This window comes from Plectropomus leopardus, chromosome 4, assembly GCF_026936395.1.
Source record: "Plectropomus leopardus strain MGB_pleo_1.0 chromosome 4, ASM2693639v1, whole genome shotgun sequence".
Taxonomy (NCBI): Eukaryota; Metazoa; Chordata; class Actinopteri; order Perciformes; family Serranidae; genus Plectropomus; species Plectropomus leopardus.
The window spans coordinates 11,798,487-11,825,314 of NC_142179.1; the positions used below are offsets into that span (position 1 = coordinate 11,798,487).

The window sequence follows — 26,828 nt, forward strand, 5'->3', positions numbered from 1 at the left end:
TAAAACAGTCCTTGAATGGGCTTATAACAGAACTTCTGAACCTCCCCATATCTATGAGGCTTATAACCACCAATATCAGCCATTTCACATATAGAGGCCATTTAATGGGCTGATAACATCAGTTAGGAACTTTTATACTGGCTCTCCATTAGCAAAACATCCACAATAATAGCCTACTGAATGTTTGGACCACAAAAAAATCAGGCTTTTTATTCAGTGCTGATTTATTCTGTTTTTTTTCCATTCTGGTCCACAAACAAAAAAAGTATAATTATATTAAGTATTTAGTGGTACTGTCATGTGCTATAGTGTCTTTAATAAAGATTGTTTTAAATGAATTACCACCAGCAAAAATAAGAATGTTTAAGTTAATATACCTTTATTTGATTTCATATCTTATGCAATCTCATTCAAAAGGCATGAAGATAGAAAAGGAGACAGAAAATGGTTCATGGATATAAATATACAAAGAGGCATATCTTTACAATCAGTAACATTACATTTAGGCTTAAGCTAGCCATATGGACATGAGGCACAGCACTTTGGATTACTAAAATAACTTTCACCAAAAGCCACATTGGACACAGGCTACATAGTAGTTAATGCTTAACTTCATGCAACTGCCCAACGTTCAAGCGTGCCTTACCTTCATCCACAAACAATAGAAAAGTCTGATTTATGTGCATTATCTTCCCTCCCCCTTTGGCACTGCTAAATATACAAAACTCAGCCCCAGTGTTTCCCAGAACTCTTGTGCATGATTTCTCCCATGGTTACTGCAAATATGGAAACCCAAAGATACAGACAGTGTAACTCATGTATGTACAGTCAGTCGTCACTGTTAAATACAAGACGAGTACCATGCTACAGATCAAAGAACTCGGACTGGTCCATTAAAAGAGAAGCACAGTAGTACAGTCAAGTACGAGATGACAGAATAGGCCACATTGGTCAGAACTGAAACTGGTCTACTTTTAGCTACTTCAAGTATCCAATTACATTTCAAACCTCATTTAAATCATCACATTCACAAACATTACACATGATTTGAAATTGGCACAAAACTCTGATTAAGTATTTACTGAACGTGCAAATTACCAAGAGGTTTTTTTTTCTTTTCTCTAAGTGCACAGAAGTCAAGATGCTAGTGCAATAATATAACAATGATCAATAATATCATTGATTTAAACATAACATAATAAATAAGGGAACAGACAACTAATATAAAGTAAATAGGGTTTGAGAGGAAACAAGAAGCTAAAGCCAACACAAAGGACATCCAACAATCAGCATAAACAATGAGCCACAACCTTCAATGGTGAACATTAACAGAGGCACACACACAAACAAACACACACACACGCACATACGCACACCATGTACCAGCCAATACAGTATATGCACATACTTAGGCACAAGCGTTTAGTATGGGATCTGGTTTTGGTAATACTGGATCATGTCATAAGTTCGACTCCTGAAAGACAAAAAAGAGCAATCAGACAAATGTCAGTAGACAAAATCATAATGTTTGTTACAATAACAATCTAAAATAAAGCCCAACTAAAAAAATATATATTAGAATTAATTTAAGTGTATGCTATATTTGAATTTTTTTCCACCATTCCACTTTGCTATCAGACAACTCTTTCTCAAAGCCACCAGACTCCACTGACAAAAAAATGTGATTTAACTTTGCAGAACATGGGAGTTGCTGGTGTACTGCATCCTAGATTGGTTAATGTGTAAGGTAAGGCAAAGAAAATATTCCAAATGTAGCATAAACTAAAACTGATATTGATTATTTCAGGTGGCTAAAATACAACAGAAATAAACAAATTTGCTGATTTCACATATCTGCAATTAAAATGAATTGCCAGCTGTCTACCTAGAAGTGATAGTTGTTAGTAAGATTACAGTGATTCTGTCTGTAATGTTTTGTGGAAACCTATATTCACATTAAAAAGAACAAGAATATTTAAACTGTCCGACTTTTGTACTGACCTGTTGCTGAGGAAGCAGTTCTGGATGACTTTGATGATGAAGGAAGCTGCATCTTTCTCACTCAAACCAGGGTTAAATCGCTGCCTAAAGGTGGGGAGAGAGATTATGGGAAACAACAGCAATTGACAGTCAAACTGCTTATTCTCAATAACACACGCAGACACATCCAAACACCTGACTCACTTGAGCAATTTGATGGTCTGTCCTCTGAAGCATGGAAGTCCAGTGTCCAGCATGAGTGTAACTAAGGAGACCACTCCGTCCATGTAGGGCCTGATTCACCAGTGAGACATGTCCTACTGTTACATGTCAGCCATCTTTGATGTGTAGTGAATAATGGCTTTAGCACCTCTGGATACTCACCTGACAGCCAGGTATCCTCTCACACACATCTCCATAAACCATTTGAAGGGTGTCGCCTCCATCTTCCCACCCATGATCATCACCATCTCATCGGTTAGTTTGATATCTGGCTCCCAGCCGAGGTTCCCACCAGGAGAGCTTTCAAACATGAACCCGAAGTCTAGAAACACACATGCACATTCACAGGGGACACACAACACAATAGCTTAGGATTCTTTTTGCTACTTTTACCATGTTGTCACATGAAGATAATGTCTGGGGTGTAGGGTATGCATATCCAGAAAAGTTTTGCAGGTGGAAGAACAAAAAACCAAATTTAACTTTCAGTAAGCTGCGGAGAATGGCTGGTAACAAAGATTACCTTAAGAGCCTCAAAATGCTTCCAAACTTTAGACTTTTATCATTTATTATCATCCTATGATGATGCAGTTGTGCAAGAAGAGTCTTGAAAACTCGTTAAGAGGTTTGTAGGAAGATCAGGAAACACACAGAATTGGCTGAACAAATTTGACTTGAACAGAGTCTTGTGCTGTCCTTACTTCACATGAGGGTCACATATAGTACATATCAACTTCAATTAATCCATCAGGAAACGCACACAAAACGCACCAATGTGGATGAGGTGGCCCTGGCTGTCCAGCATGATGTTGCCATTGTGCCTGTCTTTGATCTGCAGCAGGAACAGCAGCAAGCTATAAGCTGCCATACTGCGGATGAAGTTGTACCGTGCCTAAAAGAGTATGGTTGGAAAGATTAACATGAACACTAATTTTACAATTTTACATGTTTGAATGACTGACTAATGATTAGAACGCCTGTACAAGGTCGCAAGATTTGGCATTTACCTTCTGGAAAGCTAGTGTGGATTCATCTCCATACTGGTTCCTGAAATAGTCATACATGCCGAAGTCTGTCTGTCGGCCCAGCTGGTCCCGAGACTTGCAGTCCGGGATGCACTCGATCACTCCACACTGTGGCGAAACATCAGAAACAGGAAGATTGAGAAGTGGTTTTGTTACAGGGAAAAGTTAAGACTTAGATGGAGGTAATACACATGAATGTAGGAAAAGATTTGCATGAACTTACTCCAGGGGCTGTAGCCACCACTCTGTATGGAAACACATAGAGATCCAGGCCAACCAGCTGAAAGATGTTCTTAAAAAGGCTGATGATCTGAAGAGCCAGCATATCCTGTGAACGCAAAGGACAAAATCGTAAAGAAAGGAAAACCAAGCTAAAATAACTGAATCAGGTCAGAGGAAAATGTCAGTAAGTGGACGGGACACAGCAATGTGGTGAGTGAAAGGAGAGGAGTGTGAAACTGAGACCTGTCTGCAGTCGTCTCCCACTTTAAAGATGGCAGCCTGCCAGCAGATTCTCTTGGCCTCCTCTTCATTCTTCACCTCATCCACAGAATCTGAGCGACACTGCAGACCTGAGGGGAAGAAGTCATGTCCAACTTTTTCTCTGTGCACACATTTAAGAATTACATGTAATTAATTTGACATCAGCAGTACCTTCTTTTTCCAGCTCAATGACTCCACACCTCCTAACTTTGAACTTAGCCAGGTAGGGAGCTTTGGCAGCGCTTTACAGGGACACAAAGGGACAAAAATGTGCATTTGTAAATTTAGAGAAGCAACCAGATTTATTTGTGAATTCAGGTGACTGTTTTGAGCATGACACTAGTTGGTTATGAGGCCCACCTCTGCATGGGGGTCCCAGACTTGTAGTCTATGTCCAAAACGATGGCCTCTGGGTTACTGGGAAGATAACAGCCAGGTTGGACTTTGATCTGTGACATGGCTTCCAGGCAGGCCCTCTTTCTCTCCTCCCCTTTGGGAAAAGGTCTGATGAGGACAAACAAAAGCAATCTGAACACAGAGTTTCTACACCTCTATGACTGACTTTACTAAAAACATGTATGGGTATCTCACTAAATGACTTCAAACCATAAGCGACAGTCGGGCTCTGTTGTTATTCACAGAGGGAAGTCACTGGGGTTCAGAGTAATAGAGTAGAAGCCAGGGAGCAGTAGAAGTTTCCCCCCTGAATAGTTGTAATTAATGCTGTAATGAGGGCTGAGGTAGTCTCTAGTGGGCTGACAAAACACTCTGTAAGAGCCAGCAATAACGGGGCCTGTCGGAAACCTTCCAGACCGGTGCATAATCGGCAAGACAGTACAGCAACAAATAGCTAAACAAATGAACAACAAAGGGATTTAGAGAGTAATCCACAGGTGATACAAGGTGCAGAAAAGAACAAAACATATTGTCTTAAGGGAACACTTGTTAACGCTTCATAAACAACTCGAAGGGTTTCATTTAACCAAAAAGTTGTACTGTAGTATGACTTTGAAGCCTTTGGCAAAGATCAGTCTTAGTGGCCTCAGAAATGTTTATCTTCACTTTCAATCTCCCAGTCAGATAATGAGTGAATTATACTACATCATTACAAGAGATGGCATTGAATTGAGCAAAGAAAGTCAGAGATAAACGTGAAGCTAAAACAATGGTGATGACAAAGTGATGAAAATGAGATAATGAAAATAATGAAATATAAAATTAAGCAAAGCATATAGCAGAAGATAAAAAAATCAAATTCAAATCTTAAAGTAAAGGGAGTGCATAGCTACACAGGCCTCGTAAACTAAGAGTAACATTTACTTTACAGGCAGAAACCGGATCAATAAACGCTCCTCCTGGTGGGTGATGTAATGCAAGTTGCACATACAAAAACAATGTGGTAGCTCGCTGGTGAACAACAATCTCATATTACCTTTAAACGATAAACTAAAATATGTTTCTGAAAACTTTTTAGGAAGGAGATAGGCATACTTGCTAAACGCACAGTATAGTCTCTGGAGTCATTTTTTTAAAAAAGTAAAGTGTGGTCATACTTGATAATGGCCGACACATTGGTGATTTTGTTGAAGAAGTCAAACTCTCTCTGGTAGAAGTCTTTGGCCGGGCCTGACAGAGAGCCGGTGATCTCCTCCACCATCTGCTCCAGCAGCTCACCGATGTCCGCTGCAGGGAAAGAGAGGATTGTAGGTTTTATCATTTGTATGCTCACTTGTTGTGGTATGCAAGCTTTAGGTCTGTTAAGACTTGGTGAGGGTAAATATCTCACGGTCTTTCTGGTTTCCTTCCTCATCCAGGAAAATATTAGTCTTCATGTTCCAAATGAACTGATGAGCCAGAAGCTGAGACTTCTGAGCAGCCCATAGGATGTACTCTCTCACATAACCCATCTGCACCGGGTTGTAACAGGAAACACAGAGAGAAGAGTTCTGATAATTTAATAATTTGAAGATATGTGGGCTTCAAATGCATTAGTTGAGTCAGGAAATCAAACATTTACCTTGTCATAACGAAGCGCTTGAACAATTTGAGGAATATAAAACAAGATGGCATCCTATAAATGGTGGGGGAAAAAATATTTTAACAGTGGCAAAAAAAAAAATAGAGTTCCCTACAATTAATGTGGATATCTCTTGTGCTTATTAGACATAGTTTCATCAAATGTTATCAGTGCTGGGCATAGTAATGTCAATTAAAGACCCCTGAACACAGTGCTAAGATCAATTATATGTAAATCTTTTGCAAAATCTGTTTGTATGGTATTTATTGTTGATACTATTTAAAAATCATTGTAATGTCTCTGCACAGGGAACACTCTCACATTTAAAAGGAATGATAACAAAAGATTGTGTATGTGTGGCATATATGTTAACATACAGGAGGAAAGGAGCGAAGCACTTTGACCCCATACTGGGCTGTGAGGGGGTGAGGTGGGTACATTGAGGAGAAGTAGGACAGTCCAGTTGGGGGATCTGCGGGGGCCCAGCACAGGATATGACTCAGCTCTGGAGAATCAGCATCAATTGTGTGCCATGTCACCAGGAACTGAAGAAAAAAAGAAACAGATCTATACTTTTGCATTGAATATGACAGCAATCTGATGCAAGGTTATGACCCAAGGCTTGACAGTGTGCTAATGAGCCTCCAGGGGAAACGTTTTTTTTTGTTACTAAAGTGACCGTGATAAACAACTATGACATGTCAAGAAGAATCATCTGCTGAATTATGGTGGCCTTTGGGGAGGGTGGTGCTCTGCCTCCCCTGCTTCTTCCTTAGGCAGGTACAAGCTCATTAACAGTTCAGTGAGCTAGAACTAAATGAAGAAGACTAGAAGAAGCTTAAGGGAAAGATATTACTTCAATAACACCAACATTTCTCAAGTGACAGAACATGTCAACTTAAAAGCAAAACACTGACTGACAAACTTTCTTCTGTTTAACTTGGATGCAACTTAACAGATATACAGCAGTGGAAACCAAGCAACAAATGACTGAAAATTTCACCTAAGAGGATTTCAATTCCTAAAATTCAAAGAGAGTCATAACGACTCAATGACAGTATTATCTGCAGTACAGTGCAGACAGTATTATTATCAAAGGGCTGCAAAATTCCTGCCTCTTAAGATTAAAGAGTACGACTGGGTTTATAGCTATGACTCTAGGTGATCATAATGGCTCAATATATGGTACATTCAAATGCAAAATAAGGTCCAAAAAGGGTTTTATTCACAACAGATCTTTAGATTACACATAATAGTCTTGTCCAGGTGGTAAAACCACCACTCAAAACCCATTAATAGTTACATAACTTAAACCACTTAGTGTAAATTTGGCCTTGTACCTGTGATTTTATGAGATCTGCTCTGAGTACTTTAGAATAAAAGCACCATGGATGACATCAACAGGTTGGCAGACACAACTGTTTTCTGTCAGTGCCACCACAGGTTGTGGTGGCAGGCAGAGACCTCACCTTGACTGCTTCTGGAACATCACACACAGCGGCTGGATCCATTCGCACTAGTCGAGTCACCTCGGAGACAATCGCCTCTGTGTTTTTAAATCTGAAAAATATAAAGGCACTGAATAGGTGCATGCCCAATGAAGGACTTAATCTATTCAGATAAACTGAACCTCAATACACCTGCAAGCATGTGTGTATAAAATACATGTGTACAGATAAAGCTGTTTTTTTATAGGTCTACATGCTACTTATCTTTATTAAATAACAAAACAACCACTTAAGTTATAATATAACTTGTGCATCAGCCATTTGTTGGTGAATGTTATACACATTAAGTGTTAGATGATGCCACAATCGCAACACTGAATTCTCTGCCACATTTGTTGTGTTTTAGTTGTATCATCATTCAGTTACTTCTGGCTGGGATAAAGGACAACAATGTGAAGATGGTTATGGATTTCTGCTTCACTTACTGGCATGTTTTGGACACTATTATGTGTTGGACAAAATCTATCACACTTTCAATCTGACACTGATGAAACTTGGGGATGTGATGCATGTTGTTTCTCTGTGTACCTGGCAGGCAGCTGCAGGGCGAGGTAAGGTGCTATGCTCCAGGCCAGGTTAATGTTGTCCTTCCACTGTTTTTCTGTCAGACTGATGTATTTGGACCTCCAGTTAGCAATGCTGGTCTCCACCGACTGTTCAGTGGCAATGGCGAGCTCCTGTGTGGATAATGGGTTGTACCATGTTGTCAGCCTCTCAATCTCGCTGGCCTACAGAGAGATGTACAGGGAATGGGACTCATCATCATAACAAACCAATGAGGTGACAAATATAGAAATACACTTAGAAATGATTGATGCAATTTTCTTTATTATCAGATATTTGTGAATATAAATAGTGGTTGTGGAATGGTTAATACCAGTAAAGCCAGTAAAAGTGTCCGGCGTTTCATGTAGTACTTGTGCAGCTGAGTGCCTCTGTTGCTTTTTTTAGACAAACCTGAAATAGTACAGGAACAATACTGAAGTAAAACATAATGAGAAAGGAAATATTACATTACTGAAGACCTTTTTCATGTATTAATAAGAAGTAGATTGAGGTAAAGTGTCACTGTTGCTATCCTTTCATCAAATGGTGTGTTCCAGCGCAGCTTATTTAAGTTTAACATCCTGTGTGTCCTTTTACCAGATTTCTTGGACAGAGTGGACATCCCAGAGGACAGAGGGTAGGTGTTGATCCATCCCTGAGCCACCTGCTGCCTCTGGCCCACAGCTGCATCAAGACTGTTCCTGCTATCTGTCACTGCAACTACAGACAGGCTGTTCACTGACATGTCTTGGGGATCTACACAAAGACAAATAAAATGTAAAGTTTGACTTCTTTGGCTGTGTTAAGTTTCTTACTCAGTAATTCTTACTGAATCATCAGGCCAATGTTTTGTCAGTTTTGTACCTGGGGGAACAAGCTGGTTGGCAGCCAGATACTTCTTATCAGACTGCAGGCTGGCATAGAACTTGATCATTATACTGATGTCTTCTCTCAGTCTCTTATCTGTCTGAGTGGGAAATTTGGGAGTGACACTACAAAAAGACAGGGATGGAAAAGAAGTTAATGAAAAGAGAGGCAGCTTTAAATCAATCTGAAAAAGAGTTTTCTTTTTAGCCGGCCAAAAAGGTTGGAATTCTTTCTACCTGAAGTAGTCAAAAGCTGTGGAATAGATCTTCTCTCGAAGCACATTTCTGATGGTGGCATTTGTCACAACATCAGCGTGCAGAAGAGTCAGACCCAGAGTCAACAGTCTGAAATGAAGCAAAGTAATGACACAATAGTCTTACCAAGTTTAGGCTACAGTATTCTTGAAGCTGAATATTACAACAGTTCAGATTAATTTCATGTTGAAATAATGAGACCTGATACCTGAATCTTGGTCCAATGGCAGCAACATGTCTGTTCAGGCTGCTCTTGGGTCCTCCCACGCTTAAGGAGAGAGATCGTTGCAAAATGGCGGTGAAAATCTCCACCTGGTCAGCACTGCTGTATTTGGCTATCTCAAATCTCTGCACCAGAAACTGGAGGGAAAATGGAAAGTTTGAACCCAACATCACACCCTTCAAATAATTAGCTCCATTTTATGATAAAAATGTATCAAAATCATAGAACCTTTTGGAGTAAAAATCAGATAGAAACTTAGTGTAACGATAAACTCTTGAAGCTATATCATGAAAAATATTGTATACAAAAATAGAAACAGTACAAAAGCAGTAGTATGTGTCTGTGTGTCACTGACCTCAATCCAGAGGAAGTGAGGGATGATGTCAGGTGCACAGGGTGCAGGCTGACTCTCCTCTGAGACAGCCAGAGGGCCAGCTTCTACCTTAGCCTCCGAAAACAAACCCATCTTCAGCTCCACTGTCATCTGCCAAGCTCCTGCCATCTCACGCATGAACTAGGCAGATGAAAAGAGAGAACACTGAATATAATCTATAACTAATGTTGAGCCAAGATACATGTTAATTTCACAAATTCTTCATGTGGTTTTAGGAAAAGTGATAAATATACATACTGGCACTTCCACCCCGTTGCGTGCAGCCAGGAGCCATTCCCAGCAGGCGATAGCAGTTTCCATCCCATGTTCTGTAAACATCTTCAGAGGAGACCAACACAGATGGTGCAGGAGCTGAGGGTCGCAGTCTGAAAGACAAAACATAGAAAATTACCAGAATGGAATTATGAAAAAAAACAACCAGTGCCATTGATGAAGATCATGAAATACAAAATGAAAAGGGAAGAGCTGCTTACTTTTAGTGGTTATTAGCAGAGCGGCCATCTTGAACATGGCCTGTGTAAAGGCCTCTGGGTCTTTTCTGTCCAGAGCACTTGTCATCTGAAGGATCATCAGCTTGTTGAGGTCTGACTGGCTGTGAGTCGCTTCTGAGAACTGGATCATACCAGCCACCTGGATAGCACATAAAGGTATGAATCATACTGTATGTACAAAGCCTAGGAGAGTTGTACCACCTTTGTAAAAATAAGACCTCACCTCTCCTGTGTAGCGGTTGCGCAGGTTGAGGGAGGCCATAAAATTAGAGTAGTCTTTCTTCACGCATGCTGGTCTCTCCGTCAGCTGGGTGGTCTAATGAAAAACACAGTTTAGGGGCCGCTTAGGTCCACACAGTCACAAGCTAGGAAAGTAAGATTCATAGCTGTACTGTAACACTTCTGGATAAACTGAAGGTATCATGCCTGGGCCCTGTCTCTCTGTATTTAGAGTTCAGACCAACCTGAGGGAAAGCAGCCTACGGTTGGCCACATGGTGGAGGACAGCACCAGCATGACCAGTTAGCCAAATGGGCAACCAGTCAATCAACCCACCAGTCCATTGCAGGTAAGTAACCAGGTAGCCAGCAAATCCGCAAACCAGCCAAGCAACCAGGTAGGTAGTTCGGTGCAGTTTAATAAAGACAAAATATAACAAATGAAGCAAATGAAAAGACAGATATAGCAGAATGCAAGCCCAAGAACAGAAAAATGCAATGCATATAGCAAGCAAAACAACGTCACACAGACTAGTTAGCATGCACACATGGACGTACAATGCTATTAACAAATAGACAACTAGACTCCCAGTGTTTACAGAACTAAAGAATATCATAAAACTCACATTAAACACATATATGTGCACAAAAGTTTAAAAAAGACACTTCTGCTCAATGTTAACAAAACTGCAAACGCTTTGACAAAGCAACTAAATGACACATTTGTTAACTGAAAAAGCCATTAATGTTGGACAAATGTTAATAAGCATCGAATCAACAAACCTGTAAGGCCAAAGGCAGGAGAAAGCCAATTTTGGTTTTCAATGTATTAGAATGATGTTGCAACAGTGCTGAGTCCTTCTTGATGCTTCAGGGAGTGACAAGGCATCTTTTTACTCCCTGAGCTATCCTCTATTCTAAAAAATGTCTACCTGCCCTTACAAAAAAACTTTTGTAGGAAAGTCAAAACAAATACCATGCTTGTGTTGTTGAGATTTTGTGTGTCGAAACATTGTTTTCAGTGTTGTTAAGGTGGCAGACATTTGTTCTGCAGTCTTTCAGTTTACTAAAATGTGACAGGCAGCTCAGATTAAGACCTCACCATTATTTTCAGATGTGTAATTTTGTCTTAATTCAGCCCACCTTTAATGGTGGGAGAAAGTTTATGTGCAAACATGCAGGGATGCCAGCATGTGCATGTGTGTGTTACTCACGCCTAGTGTAGTGCTCTGTCTGTTGTAGCCTGCAAAGTGCAGTATGCTCTCTGTGGCCATGGCCAGACCTGTGTGCTGGGACAGTCCTGACACCCAGTTCTGATGCTTGTTCAAGTACTCCTGCACAAAGCACAACATACAGGGAAGATATAAGAGAACGAACACAAAGAGAGAAGAGAGGAAAGAGAAGCAGCATTGGAACAACAGTGACATATATATATATATATATATATATATATACTGATGTCAAAATATCAATAAAAAAGCTGAACTTATTTAAGTAAATAGGTGTCTTTGGTTACTATTCTAGCCAAAAATTCTTAAATTTAGACTTTTAGGATCTTCAAGACCAATAATGGCTGCTCTTATACCTATTTTCACTCCTGTCATTTTTGTTTTGTTTTTCTCAATTTAAAGGAAGTGGTAACAACAATTAAATTAACTTCTTTAAGTGGGTATGCGCTGACCATGCTGCTGATCTTCCCGATATCAAAGCAGAGACCTCCACTCTGAGAAAACATACAATTAAAGAAACTCACCTGCAGATGGGACTTTGTGACTGAAGGGGCCCATTTCATTGCCTCTTTCAGGATCTCACCACAGCGTGCAGCAAAATCCTTTACTATGCTCTACACGAGAAAGGGAAACCAGGATATGACCAATCATGAAACACAGAAGGCTTTTTTAGACAATCAGTCTCTCTAAAATGTATCACTACACAAAATGCTGAGATTAGGCAGGGGCTTAGTTAGTAAAACAAATCATATCATATCAAAAGATCACATTAAAATCCACCACTTACAATAATTTAGCTCATGAACACATTAACCAAGCCAAAAAGACCAAAAGACAGCACAATAAAGAGACCATTACTGTCATGAAAACTAACACTGTGCTGTCCTCTAGTGGTTATGAGTGTAACATCAGTCCAAACTCACCTCACGGGCCTCATATGTATCAGGAACAGTGATCCTGTATGGGGTGTCTGGAATGTCATAGTATGGCTGATCCTTGTGGATATCCTTAATAAACAGAGAAGACATTTGTTGCACTGAGAATCAGTTCAAGCAAAATTTTAAAAGCCCTGGTTTTGTTCAACCACACTACATTAGTTTTTCACTATTGACGTTGACTAAAAGTTTCCACCTGATTTCATCTCTCACCCCTAGAAGTTCATTACGCGAATTCAAATCAACAACTTTACACTGTGTTGTTCATACCAGCCCATACTTACAGCGCTTAGTGACAGAGAGAGTGTCTGCAAGATGTCCAACATGGTCTTCAAGACACGACCGCTCCAAAGCAGATGGGGGAAACTTGTAGAGGTAAAACACACGGGGAATAGGATTCATCCTAAATACAACATGATAGGGAAAAAAAGCAGGCATACACAATTCTTGGATCAGTAACACTCACGTTTCAGCCAATCCAGAGAGGTATTTATCAGCAACTCTGCGGATCCTCTTGTGGGTGTGATTAAAGTTGATCAATAAGAATTGGGCGTGTCGCTCCAATTCCTCCTCGTGCTCTTTGGTCTTGGGCTAAAAGCAGGAGAAATATGCTTTGAATGTTATGCAATGATAGATACTGAAGAATTAATATGACAGATCAACGACATGTTAAAGCCATTTGGAACTGTTTGCTATCACCCAAAATTTAAAAGTCAACTATGTGACATACCTTCTCAGCCATCATCTGGAGGAAGACGTCAAACACCTTATCACCGACGCAAATAATGCACTGCAGCATGCCTACAAAGATAAAAAAAAAAAAAAGAATTTGAGAAATGGATTACACTGTGTGAGTGAAAGGAATGGCCAGAGATGAACAGGTATGAAGCCCTCACCAGATTTGTCTTTCTGGATGGCTTTGTCTTCAAAGTACCGAAACATGACCTGGAACCTGTCAGGATCATTGGATCGCAGCATCCTGAAGGAAATACAAGAAAGTTTTACAATCTTACCTCACAATAAGCAAAAAGTGAACACTATAAACTGGATACTGAAGTGTAATGGAAGTGACCTCATGTATTCTAGTCTGTAGACTGAGAGCAGGTACGTGGACATGGCAAAGTCTAGCTTGTTAATGAGAGCAGATACTTCAGGAGGTGGGTCGAGGAGATTGCTGATGGTTGCTCGGAGTTCGCTCAACTCGGCCTGGTGGACAGATGTGGATGGTTTAAAGATTAATGAATTAATTAAATAATTAATTATTAGTGTTTCTGCTTTCAAAAATATTTTTAACCACTTCACTAAAAGAAAAAATCTGTACCGGAGTGACTGTATCATTTTTCAGGGCAGAGTTGTATTGCAGTTCAGAGCGCAGTGGTTCTCCACTTGGAAAGGTAAGAAGGGGAGATGTGGTGGCAATCTCACACACACCTTCATACCACTCCTCTGGCCAAAGCCCTGAAAGGACAAAGAAGATATGCAGAAATGCAAGGACAGCAATGACTGACACTGATGTTTTTAATGATTATTCAGAGCTGTGAGAAATACTCAGTACACAGGACTCAATAATCAGTTTTTTGGGGGGGGTAAATGTGGGTTGACACTAACAAGACAAAAAGCCAAACATCTGTTTGTTTGGTTATTTGATGAACAGTTTTTCACATAGATAAAATATTTCTATTTCCCCATCTGGCGTGAAATAAATCTCCATAATTACTCTGCGGTACAATCAACACATTATCACAACAGCTTCTTGAGATAGCCTGGGAAAACAAGTCTGAGAAAATCATCATCGTGTCCTACAAATTAAGGCAACAAGCACTTGAAGTTTTGAAATCCTTTAAGTCACAGCTGAGTACAAAATAACTACACTGAACAGGGCAGAGATTTTGTGATTGGGCGAAGCTATCAACCACTTACACAAAATCAGAGAATGTATCCTTCAGTTATCAGCTCCCACTCCTGTGATATCATGTGATATATTACAGAAAAGCATAACCTTCTACTAAAGATTTAATATGATGAAATCAGTTGCTCACCCGATCCTTCCACAGCAAAACCCATGACCACCGAGTACAACCAGAAGTCCCTGAACAGCTTCTGGAGACGGGGCTTGGCCTCTTTGATTGGCGGAAGCCGCCGAGTTAACTGGGAAATAGAAAAATGGATATGAAAAAAGGGTGAAAAATGTGAAGCAATTAATGCCACAATACTCAAATTATCACATTCTGTTAAAATCGAGAAAAGTGGAATGCCTTCAAATGCTGAAATATTTTTCAATATGCTGCACACTGAATAACTTAAAGACATTTAACAAATCTCTCTCTCTGTTATGAACCTTCTGCCTTCAGTGGATAATTAGTATGAAAACTTCTCAACAAATGAGCTGAATTGTGAAGAGTTAAAGATTTTAGTCAGTCACAGCACTTTTTGGTCTGTTTGATCTGGTCTATTTGTTCAGGAGGAGCCCACATCAAAGTTCAGTTTTGTATTCAATTCTTTGCTCTTAGTCCCACAAACAGAAGCAACACAGCACTCTCCGTCAACTCGTAGTAAAGGTAAGACATATTACAGACTAATTTTAAGGGAATTTTACACAAAATCTTCCATGTTTTCTGCCAGTTAAGGCATTATTTTACTCCTACGCTCTAATTATAATGTCATTTCATCAAATCTTCTAAATGCTGATCAGATTATTATTTAGGCCATACTAAATGTACAGTCCCTGTGCCTCAGCCTTCAGCATGTGGGCCATCACCGTCATCTCTGTGGCCTGTCTGCTGGTCAGTCCATCCCTGGCTGGGATCAAAGACCTCAGCTCTCACTTCACTGACCCTGAACCGGACCCCAGAGGCTTTGAACCAGGGGGAGCAACGGATATGGAGGCCATCCCCTTGGAGTTCCACAAAGAAAACACTGTCACTAATGATCTCATTTTTGATGGCTTCGAAGATGAAGATTATATTGATTTTGACAAGATTCTTGCTGCGGGTAATGATGACTACATGTGAGTATTAACTGTTTTGGATTTTACTGAAAATAAAATCTTTGAAAAGAAGCTGAGGTGTGAAGTGATAAGGTAAAAAGACATGAATTGAATATGGTAGGCCTAACAGAGACAACTCTTATCTTTAACTTGATGCCATCTTAGTTTGCAAGTTTTATACTTGGTTAGATTTGCCTTATTCATGCTGGGTTTGTTTTGAGTGATTTTTGAAGGGCTGAATGATAAGTTCATGACATTTTTCCAGTGAAGGCGATGAGATAGATGAGATCGCCACACCAGCACCAGACATTGACATCTTCGCCGAACCATCTGACCCAAAGATCCGCCGTGCCAGACTCCTGAGGCTGTTCAACGGTCGTTCTCGCCTCCAGCGCCTCAACATCGTCAACGCCCATTTTGGTTTCAACCTCTATCGAAGTCTTCGAAACGATGTCAACCAGAGTGATAACATCCTGATGGCACCTGCCGGGATCTCCATCGCCATGGGGATGATGTCTTTAGGGGCCGGACCTGGAACCCACGATCAGATCTACCAAGCTATGGGATTCGCTGAGTTTGTCAATGCCAGCCATCACTATGACAACACGACAGTGCATAAGCTCTTCAGGAAGCTAACACACAGGCTGTTCAGGAGGAACTTTGGTTACACACTGCGCTCTGTAAACGATGTCTACATAAAGAAGGACGTCGCAGTGAAAGATACATTCCGTGCGGAGACAAAGGCTTTTTATTTTGCAGAGCCGCAATCAGTGGACTTCAAGGACCCTGCATTTCTGAACAAGGCCAACCGCCGCATCCTAAAGCTGACCAAAGGGCTGATCAAGGAGCCGCTCAAGACTGTGGACCCAAATATGGTGCTGATGCTGCTCAACTACCTGTACTTTAAAGGTGAGTAAAAAAAAAAAAAAAAAACATCATTCAAATGATGCTTATGTTGTAGAACATTGTTTTTCAAATTACCATTAAAACAGATGTACTGTACTTTTACGTTTCTCAAAGTAAATGTATGACTCTTTACGCATTTGTTTTAACAGGTACATGGGAACAGAAATTCCCTAAAGAAATGACTCACTATCGCAATTTCCGAGTTAACGAAAAAACAAATGTAAGAGTGCCAATGATGACCAACAAGGGGAACTATCTGGCTGCTGCCGACCATGAACTAGATTGTGACATCCTGCAGGTGAGGTGGCCTCACAATTAAATTTTAACTTGACATCTGAAAAGTAGCAAGCTTTTTCAACAAGAATTCCCTGACAAACATGCACACAGGCCCATAAACACGTCAAATGGTGTGCATAATAATGACTAAACTTGACTTTCTTATTTTCAGCTCCCTTACACAGGACAAATCAGCATGCTCATTGCCTTGCCCAGGAAGCTCACTGGCATGAGGACCTTGGAGCAGGAGATCTCTCCCACTGTTGTCAACAAGTGGCTCAAAAACATGACAAACAGGTCAGCAGCATTCACCTGACAAACCAACAGTGGGGACTTCATAAAAAAAATTCTTCATAGAAGTGGTCAGGTGGGGCCACTGAAAATCTTGAAAATCTATATAGCTTTAATTTAAATGAGTGCATTGACTGTAAGGAGCAAATCATTTACAGGGTTAGTTGTAGGTACCTATAGGTCCCATTTCATTCAGATATCTGGAGGTGAAAGTTCACAAGGCTTTTTTAAAAAATTTCATGCCAGTTTTTCCATCTGCAAAAAATTGGAGCATTTTAGCCCCCCACCTGACAGGCTAACATGTCATGGTTGGTACCAGGGGATGCTTAAGATTATCTCACAAGATACCACTATCTTTGCTTTATCTGAAATAGAGCTTTAAGAGGCACCACACCCTCTTGAAAAGAATAATATCAGCCTCCAATTTTCTTTTTTAGCCAGCCCCATCAGTGGCCCCCTGACCACTCCTTGGAGGAGCCTCTGCAAACCAATGGATAGCTGAGAGACCACACTGTAGATAACAATATGTAATAAACCCCTTGATTGTAATGGCTTAGGTAAAATGTTTCAACCTAGTGGAGATTTAAAAGCTATACCGTGAGGAAATTTTCTATGCCTCCCTTCAGGACTCGAGAGGTGGTGTTACCCCGTTTTAAACTAGAGCAGAACTACGACTTGATTGCAAATATGAAGGAGATGGGCCTCACTGACTTGTTCCAGGAGAGTGGCGATTTCTCTGGAATAACCTCTGAAAAGGTTTTCATGAACTGGGTGAGTAAAACTAAAGCAGACATCAAAACAAAATAAAAGCGTGTTGGCCATTTAGACACCTGGCCACCTTATTGTCTGCAATCAATAATCCTTACAAACTATTTCAAAATATCAAAAGCCTTCTGATCTCCCTCTCCAGCTGAAGCACCAGGGAACAATCACAGTGAATGAAGAGGGGACTGAGGCTGCTGCTCTGACCCAGGTGGGCTTCATGCCCCTTTCCTCTCAAATACGCTTCATTGTGGACCGTCCCTTCCTCTTCCTGATCTATGAGCACCGCACAGACTGTCTTGTGTTCATGGGCCGAGTGGTCAATCCTTCAAGAAACTAAACTTGACCCAAGAGCACTTTTGAACAGCTAAACCATTCCCTACAAATCCTATGTTTGGTCAGATATTCCAACTAACACAATGCTGATTTCAATAGATTAAATAGATGTTGTTTTTCTATTAACAACATTTAAACTTCTTATTATTTCTCTGTGTTGTGAGTCTGTCGGAGTTAGTGAATGAATATTTGTTATCTGTCTGTTAATGTTTTATCTTGTGCAGTGAGGCTAGAGGAGAAATGTGCTAAAAATGACATTGTGTAACTGCCATAACCCCCATGTTGTACTGTAATAATTGCAGAAACACTATAGAAACATGAATAACACAAGGAAGGGGATAATAAAATAACATATAAAACTATGGAGAGCTATGATGGGAAAATATTTTTTTGTTATCTTAGGTTTTTTTTTAATGAATTCTAATTGTAATACCATACCATAATTTCATTATTACTTCTAATTATATTCGAAATATTTAAAATTATTATTTTCTCAACACCATTTTCTTAAAATATTTCATTATACAGACCCATTGTTGATTTTTTTGAGAAAAACAAGGCTGTGTGATTATAACATCCACACTGAACGGGTGACACAGATGTTTGTACTGCAGCTAACAGGGTAAATATTTGTCTACAAAGTTAAATGCTAACTAACCACTTGGATTCAACTAAAGCACTCAAGTACTGTAGATCATTTAACTGCGCTGTACTCTGTGTGTGTGTGTGTGTGTGTGTGTGTGTGTGTGTGTGTGTGTGTGTGGTTGTGAACAAAAGTGTGTGCATGTATATATTAAGACAAATTCTTGTCTGACATGAATGTGAATTGTCTCCAAAGTGGCAGCAGCTTGTACAGACATCACAACTCACCACAGCAATCACTGGTATCAGGACTCCAAGGTTTCCAGCACTGCTTGATGCCTGCAGGAGATAAATAGCCATTAACAATTTAGCAACGTTGCTGTTATCAATTTCCTGTTGTGCTAAGATGTTCGTGCATTAAGGCACGTACTTTCAGCGCTGGTCCCTTGTCTGAGGCCCTCTCACTGGCTCTCTTTCCTTCCAGGCCCAGTTGAACAAACAGCTCTAAAAGGTTCACCATCAGCTCATCCACAAGTTGCTCCCCCTGCAGGTTGGCTGCAATGTTGGCCAGAGCGTTTATCACTGCCAGAGAGCAGTGCCTTGGGAGGACAGTACAGATGAAGGAAAAGTTAGACACAGTTCAATGTGGACATACAGAAAATGTAAACAAGACCAACATATTTACTGTAGATATTTATTTAGCAACTCCTATTTGTCAAACGGAACAGAACACACAATGTAACACAAACAGGGAAATGCAGTGTTGCCAACTTTGCAACTTTTTCGCTAGATTTAGGGACTTTTCAGACCCTCTTTGCAACTTACAACAAATTTAGCGACTTATTCAGACCATCAGGGAACAAGAGAAAAATACATTTGATTGTAGTTCACCCCCATGCATGCTGCACAGAGTAATCACAGTGCACGGCTCTCCACCATCAGCAAAGAGCAACAATTATTAATGTTTTCCCAACAGCCTATCCTGCTGATAAAGTCACTAGTGCAGATAATGACCTATAACCGTGATCTCTGTAGTCTTTGGTAGCTGAGTAGACCACCGAGCTGGCCTTCACACTGATCTGCTGGAACAGGTTCCACACCTCCTGGTAGATATATTGCTACAAGACAGACAGACTGAGAGAAGTAAGACTGCACATGCACCAGTAGATTAAACTTAAGATAAAATGAAAAATTCTTTGTATGTTTGTATGTGCTTCTTTTCTTACTACTAAAGGCATTATCTGCTGCAGACCCTTTTCCAGTCCTTTGTTAATTGTAGTCCATCTCACTCTGGGTACACTGGCCATCAAAAACACCCAATTACACTCCAAGGGGATGTCAACTAAAATACTGAAACCTAGTCTTTAATGCATACTGCAAGTAAACAGCCACCAGCAGGTTGCCAGTAATTATAGTGTGTCAGCCCCTCTGAGTTAAGATAAAGGGATTCCATTGCTACAATTTTAGCAACAGTAATATAAATTTCAGTCTAACATGGTTACTATATAATAAATCTGCATTCTCTCATCAACTACATCAGTGGTTTTCACTTCTGAATGATCCCCTTATGTCATGCACTCATATTCATTTTCAACCATAAGTGTGTAAAATAATGGCGGCAAGATACTCTTAAAATGTGTTATTTAATTTCCTGACTCACATTTCCTGTAATGACCATGCAGCCCAGCTGGTCGATGATGAGTACATCCAGCTGTGATGGAGGCTGGCAGAACTTCTGTTGGAGGATTTGCAGGATGTGTTCCATTACTTTAGGAGTGTCTCTCAGAGCCACTGCAATGTGGCCCAGTGCTCGAATGGTGTGATCTGGGATCAAATGGGCATCCCTGGCAGAGAGACATGTTTTATTTTTAGAATGGCTATTCATCAGTGTTTAGGACCTGAAAATACTGACGCTGAATACGAGGCACAGTGTAGCCTCATTTCAACTAGAAATGGTCCTCACTTGTCATTCTCTTGTGAAATGTATAGCCGGTTGGACAGACTAGCAAGAAAGGCCTCCACTATCACATGGTCCATGGTCAGACCAGCTTTCAGACATCTAAGAGATAAGACATACACACAAATATGAACAATTGAAGAAAAAGTATATGCATAAAAATTTTATTGATGCTGTGCCAGAAGTCTGTGTCTGACCTGCATATGTTGTCAATGGAAATATCTCTGAGCTGCTCGTACATGGACGGCTGGTCTTTCCTGTTTGACAGGAGGTTGAAGGTGGCCTGGGAGTGCTCATTGGTCACATTTATCCTAATTTCTCCTGTGCCTTAAATAAAGAGTGATAACAGCACAGACAGGGTTACAAACATCACAAACATCAACACAAAGACAATGAAAAACAAGCTGTTGTAATTGTATTACTGTTTAAGACAACATACAAAATATGATTCTGCACAGAAAAGAAAAGGGCTGATTGTAGTGTCAAATCTTCAGAGGATTTATCTTTTACAATCTGACAAATCAGCAGCTAATCAATGAAAAAGCAGTGCACAGGGCAGCACAGAAACACCAGTAACCTCAATTGGCTTTTCAATTGTCTGTATTTGCAGCAGCTCATCAGCGAACACTCTGTTCAGATCAATAGTGAATGAGAGCTGGACGTGACGACACTGTTACTGACGTATATTTGTCCTTGTATCATCAACTGCAGCACTTTGGTCCAATTTACTTTGGCTCTGATAACTTGTGCTGTATTCGGGATAAGAAGGTTCTTGCTGGACGAATCTACTGTTTTTTGGGATGTTACATTTAGTTTTGTTTAAAAGGTGAAATATAAATTCTGATTGGTTAAGGATTACATTTCAGAATTTCAGCTACTGTGCAGGCAGTGTCAGGCTAACTCCTGTGAGTTTCAAGGACAAGTTACAGGTATGCCTCAAGGTATAAATAATAACTAAATATCTGTACCTGTGTTGTACTGGCTGTGATACTTGTAGAGTTTTATAAGAACAGGGGAAGGAACCACCAGGAAATCTCTGAGAGACGTGGTGGCAGAGTGAGCAACTACTGGAAACCTCTCACACAGACGACCCAGACCCTGAAACAGAGGGGAAAACAATCAAAATAAAACTGAATGAATATGCAATTTTAATATGAATAGTCATACTTTAAAAAAAAAAAAAATTAAAGTATGACATGCAATACAGGTCTAGGTCAGCTTCAAAACCAGGTAAGCATGCACCTTACCCCACAAAATTTAGTCAAGTAATTTTACAGACCAGCATTGTCAAGTTCCTTGTGTAACTTTTTACTTCTGTTGAGAAAATATCACATCTCTCTTTCTCCCTTGCGGTATTATACCTGTAGGCAACAGATGAGCAGGGGCATGTGAGCAATGATGACTTTACTGGAGGTTTTTGACTGCAGCTTCTCTGACAGTTTGGTGCATAAATTCTCAGCTCCTGAAAAAAGACACCAGGAAAGAAAAGTGATGCAACCAGACCAAAATGTTGATAAACTTGTTTGGTGTGCTATCTTGGCTAGATCTTCCTAAAAAAGAGATCATAATCTCAAGGGACTTCCTTGTTAAATAAAAGCCAAATTTAAAAAAGTGAAAATAAAAAACCATCCAGTATCCCTCTGACCATGACATCTGAACACGATGCTCTGCTCACACACTAAAACAATTGATTACCTTGCTCATCTTTGACAGCCCACACCATGAGATCCACGCAGGCAGCGTTGGCCTGGCAACGAAGCTTGAGGGGGCTCTGTTCCCCCGGCAACCCCCCGGTATCATGAAGTACCCGCTGCAGCTCAGACTGACTGCTACTAAACTGTTCCAGTACAAAGTCGTGCACTTCTCGTACAAAAGCTGGCTGCAAAGCTGAGAAACATAAAGCAAGCATGAAAATTTGTAGTCGATTAAAAAAGACTACAAAACAAACCATTAGTTAGGCTTTAATGCAAAATAATTACTTTACCTTTCATGTGGTATAGTGTGTCCCGCAGCATTTTGAACACACACACATAGAGAGTGTCACTGAAGGATTTGTAATAGAGGTTGATTCCAGGATTAGACTTAACAAGAAACAGAAGAGAAAATGACAGAGTAGATTATTTAACATATAATGGCATGAATTTCACTTTGAATTTTCTATTTATATTTTCTTACACACACAGTGGTGACATACCTCTATAACCTCCGCCATAGTAGCATCGAGTGCTTTCAAAAAAGAGTCGGAAACAAACTTCTTCACCTGTAAATCAATACGCACAACCACCGGTAAAGATGTAATACACATATACAGGATGGGAGACAACAGATACAGTATGCTGGTAGTGGGCTACTGTACCATGCCAAGGAGCTGACGGAGCAGCTCAACAGGCACCTCCACCTCGTTTTCAGCTCCCATGAAGAGAGGAGACACTGAGAAACTGGAGCTGACTGTAGAGAAATAGAAGTCGGGATCTATCGTACTGCTGTCTGGGAGGTAGGCACCTGAAATGAAGATCAGAGGACATAACACTGAATGTGTAGCATGTGTTAACAAGCATCAAATGTTTCACCCAAATTAAAATACCTAAATATGAAAGAGGATTAAGGCAATATTAAAAAATCAAAAAGAATCATAGATTAAATTCCGACTTTATTCTTGTAACATTATGACTTTATTCTTAAAATCTACAATTTTTTTTATCCACTGTGGCGCTAATGCTCCGTCGTACCTTAACTGTATTTATTACTGTATTGTTACAGTATGTAAGTTATGTCCAGTGTACCCAAATATCATTCATTTAGGATACATACAAGTGCACATAAGCAACATGCATACATATAATTTATAATAGTGCTGATGGCAATGACAATGATAAGCCGGGATAATGTGACAGAATTCAGGTTTTACATTGGCAAATGCAAATTTAATCAAAGCAGCTTGTGTTTCTTGAGTTTTACCTTCAAAGTAATGTGGGCCAGGGGCTGTAGGAGAGCATGGAGAGTGGCCTCCTGGATCTGTAAAGACCTACGAGACAGCACATCATACAACATTTCTTTACCCAATCATAACAATATCACTGAAATGTTACCCTCTCGCTTTCTGAATTTAATAAAAGAAATCACAAAGCATGTGAGAATATTAACTCTGCAGACAACTGTCCTAAACACACACAGCATGTCAGCTCCATTACAATACACACACACCTGTGCAGAGGAATCCAGGTTAGTCCCAGTGCTTCTGCGCAGAGTCTCACTCTGGTACACTGTCAGCAGTGAGGATGGCAGGATAGAACGGAAGTCATTGAAGGATCTGCGCCGCACTCCCTCTGTTTCCTCTGTGACACAGCGGGCCTGTGGCGAATATTTGGGAAACAGCTTGGACAGCAGGGCTTCATCTGTGTAGCTGTAACGGCCAAATGCTCGAGTCATGCCAAGCAGGCTGGGAACAATATACCTGCACAAGTAGACTGAAGACAAGAAAGCATCTATGAAGCGTTTCCTTTTTGAAGAACTGATGTCATTCACCTTGTTTGCCCTTGTGTGTGCGTATGTATACCATTGTCGTGATTATCAGGTGTTTGGCACATGTCCTGCAACGCCTGCATGACTTCCATTATAGTGTTCAAGATCTCTTGTCGGGAGTCTGGATCTCTCTGAGCCACATCTGCCAAAATAGTCACTAAACAGTAGCTGAAGTTTTCTGCAACTGGGAGAAATTCTGAGGAGGAGAATATGACAAAAATACAAATATCTATAGTTAAATGCCACATAAATATTTTCTCTTAACAAGTGGAGGCTGCTGCTTGTGGCATTGTACAGATGGATATCAATACTATTTTAATAGGCCTCGAGATAGTATTGAAGATGAACAAGAATTACTACACATATTACTAAATGCACACCACCTCAATAGAGGCCATTGTAAATCAGAAAGCCCTACTATAAGAGGATTGTTCTCACCCTTTCCTTTCTTTCCCGAGTTTTCTTCAATCCATTGGACCCGTGGAAGCCCTCTCAATAGGCTCAGCAAGTAGGAAACAAGTATGTCTTTGTGCTACGAGAGTGAAGCAAAAATCATTACACACCACAAACCACTGCACTTGTTGGCATGGAGCAGCCCTTTTGTCTCCCAAACAAGCACTGATCCATAAAATATTAAGAATAGTTTATTCTGACATCAAATCTGAGTCAAAGAAAATACATCAAACATTACTTTATTTAAACTAAAAAGTGAAGCTACCATGTTTACATAATAAGATGGCAGCAAAGCTTCACACACTGCATCTCAGTGTGATGAGGTTAGAGGATTACATGGCCAGCTGCATGTCTAATCGCCTGTTTAATCAGATTATGGGAATAAGCTTATCATGGTGATATATGTGAATTCCCGCTGAGAGGGTGGTAGCAAAAATGGTATAAAAGTACTAACTTCATACTAAAAATGTATAAATATATCAGACAACTGCATCCCTTTGAGTCATGATATACACTATATTATATATTAACTGTCACAACTGCCTAAAGAGCTGATATTTAAAGTGATGATGAAACCCTCCCACTGTGTTAGAACAGCCCAACATTTTACTGACCACCACCCACCTGTAAACCAGATTCCACCAGAAACACAGCCAACGCAATAACAGCATCTCTGCGGCGCACATCTAGAGTGAACACACCACGGACCTCCACTGGACACATACATTGTAGCTTCTGGACCTGAAAGATCACAAAAGGAGCATAATTTATTATGTTGAAATAAACTTATGAAAGAAATCTGACAGATTAGTTATTTTTCTTGTGATGCATTAAAGAAGCAGACATAAAACCAATAGTGATCAAGCCTTTGCAGTGGCTGCTCCTATGCTCTTGAACAACTTACCTATCCACATAAAAACTGGTCATACCATAGAAACCTTTAAGTCACAGCTGAAAACCCACCCCCTCTCATAGGCATATGATTCATCTGAGCATGGTACCTTGATCAACTTCATCTTCTTTTGTGCTGCAATCTGTTCTCTGATAGATTTATTGTTTTCTTTTGTTGTGTCTTGTTATATTGTGACTGTGCAGCAATTTGGACAATTGTAGTTGTTTTTAAAGGTGCTCTACAAATAAAGTTTAACCTGACCAGACTTGAAGATCTGTTGGAGAGCAACTGCATGTTCCAAGGTTGAGTTTTGATGTTTGCAAGACAGAGTCCTACCAGGAATATCATGAAACTACACTATAGATTTAGTACATACATCTGTGCACACTGGTCTTGGGTTATACACTGCATATTTAAAATTAAATTTTGTATTGTTTGTGCATTCTTGTCTGCATTTTGTTCCTTTATGTCTATATCCCTCCTGGGGAACGATTAAGTTTACCGTGGGTTGGTATCAAGGTGGGAACCAGAAGCTGGTGCCCACTATAACACTGATATAATAATGACGGTATATATGACATCTGATGTAGTGCAAGACATCCACTTTACTATACCTCAAAAGTGGTAAGTCCCTCGAAAAATACACTGAAACTGAGCATTACAAAACCCATATGCTCCCTGAAATAGCAACATTCAGTAATATATTAATGACTGCATCTATATTCTCTCGTATATTTTGTTTGATTGCACCAAATATAAATATTACTTTCTCCAAGCAAAGCTTTTTCCATAAATTTCATTTAATGGCTAATTAGCATGGAAAATGCAGACCTGATCATCCTCGCAACAGGTTGGTTTGGTATGGTCTTGTCATGCTAAATAGAGCCGCTGTGAACCTTCATCAACCTGTTTGACTGCAGTGCTGATCAAGCCTGACTGTTCTGCCTCTCTGATGCAGTAACAGGCAGCACACAAGCAGCGACGCCACTTCATTCTGCAATGCTCTTTTCTTTTATTACAGGAAAAACACCCAAATATTCACAATTACAGACGTGACACATCTGTCAAATGTTAGCTTGGTTGTCGCGTCACGGATCAAAATAAGCCACCGCCTGTGCGGAAGCGGAGCTACACCCTCTACAATCCTTTGGTTTGACGTTACTAGCTAACTGATAAAAATGTGTCTTGAGCTCTTTAGGTTTTCTCCTTCCTCACCTTTTCAACCGGTGCGGGACGGTGGGCAGCTAGAGAGCGGGCTAGCGACAGGACTGTGTTGAAATAAAACCCTCTCGTACCACCTCCTGTTACAGACATGTTTATCCCCTACATCAAACAAGCGAAATTCAGCAATGAGAGGAAACAAGCCGCGGCATCTGGCGCTGTAACAGCCGCAGTACGGCAAGCCAGCACGGACAGTCCTAACAAGAGCATGTAGGTACAGTAGTGGCATTGTATTTGATATACAAATTCTAC

General features: G+C 40.3%; 2 protein-coding genes across 3 annotated transcripts; one reads left to right on the top strand and one right to left on the bottom strand.

Moving 5' to 3' along the window:
- Positions 1–362: 362 nt before the first annotated feature.
- On the bottom strand, positions 363–26,725 carry pi4kab (phosphatidylinositol 4-kinase, catalytic, alpha b). Of its 2 annotated transcripts, XM_042487850.2 has the most exons (54): positions 26,571–26,725; positions 25,088–25,204; positions 24,449–24,542; positions 24,045–24,206; positions 23,693–23,955; positions 23,447–23,513; positions 22,845–22,990; positions 22,683–22,748; positions 22,473–22,569; positions 22,184–22,375; positions 21,850–21,950; positions 21,457–21,586; positions 20,686–20,815; positions 20,495–20,590; positions 20,192–20,375; positions 19,546–19,649; positions 18,962–19,130; positions 18,820–18,870; positions 14,432–14,540; positions 13,714–13,850; positions 13,465–13,598; positions 13,289–13,371; positions 13,123–13,193; positions 12,859–12,983; positions 12,677–12,758; positions 12,381–12,464; positions 11,982–12,071; positions 11,443–11,562; positions 10,475–10,489; positions 10,234–10,326; positions 9,993–10,149; positions 9,757–9,884; positions 9,481–9,639; positions 9,111–9,262; positions 8,885–8,992; positions 8,646–8,773; positions 8,379–8,537; positions 8,113–8,192; positions 7,764–7,963; positions 7,197–7,287; positions 6,105–6,272; positions 5,728–5,781; positions 5,497–5,617; positions 5,264–5,393; positions 4,071–4,214; positions 3,882–3,952; positions 3,693–3,799; positions 3,451–3,555; positions 3,210–3,335; positions 2,974–3,094; positions 2,365–2,524; positions 2,185–2,274; positions 2,002–2,085; positions 363–1,474 (listed from the first exon to the last, which is right to left on the bottom strand). In XM_042487850.2, exons 1-54 carry the CDS (start codon positions 26,667–26,669, stop codon positions 1,423–1,425), a joined length of 6,306 nt encoding a protein of 2,101 aa, XP_042343784.2. In that variant the 5' UTR covers positions 26,670–26,725; the 3' UTR covers positions 363–1,422. The 2 variants fall into 2 exon arrangements, with proteins under 2 accessions (XP_042343784.2, XP_042343785.2); XM_042487851.2 differs by lacking the exon at positions 10,475–10,489.
- Positions 14,828–18,311, top strand: serpind1 (serpin peptidase inhibitor, clade D (heparin cofactor), member 1). The gene is made up of 7 exons (XM_042487858.2): positions 14,828–14,950; positions 15,129–15,399; positions 15,644–16,287; positions 16,434–16,582; positions 16,733–16,857; positions 17,478–17,622; positions 17,762–18,311. Exons 2-7 carry the CDS (start codon positions 15,137–15,139, stop codon positions 17,951–17,953), a joined length of 1,518 nt encoding a protein of 505 aa, XP_042343792.1. The 5' UTR covers positions 14,828–14,950; positions 15,129–15,136; the 3' UTR covers positions 17,954–18,311.
- Positions 26,726–26,828: the final 103 nt, after the last annotated feature.

Bases quoted from the DNA above. Each gene is read 5' to 3' on its own strand.
- pi4kab (XM_042487850.2), bottom strand. From the start codon at position 26,669: ATGTCTGTAACAGGAGGTGGTACGAGAGGGTTTTATTTCAACACAGTC. The intron at 22,991-23,446 runs GTAAAACTCAAG...TCTTCATTTCAG, and splicing joins TGGCCCACATTACTTTGAAG to GTGCCTACCTCCCAGACAGC. The intron at 3,336-3,450 runs GTAAGTTCATGC...GTTTCGCCACAG, and splicing joins TGGTGGCTACAGCCCCTGGA to TGTGGAGTGATCGAGTGCAT.
- serpind1 (XM_042487858.2), top strand. From the start codon at position 15,137: ATGTGGGCCATCACCGTCATCTCTGTGGCCTGTCTGCTGGTCAGTCCA. The intron at 16,858-17,477 runs GTCAGCAGCATT...GCCTCCCTTCAG, and splicing joins CTCAAAAACATGACAAACAG to GACTCGAGAGGTGGTGTTAC. The intron at 17,623-17,761 runs GTGAGTAAAACT...CTCCCTCTCCAG, and splicing joins AAAAGGTTTTCATGAACTGG to CTGAAGCACCAGGGAACAAT.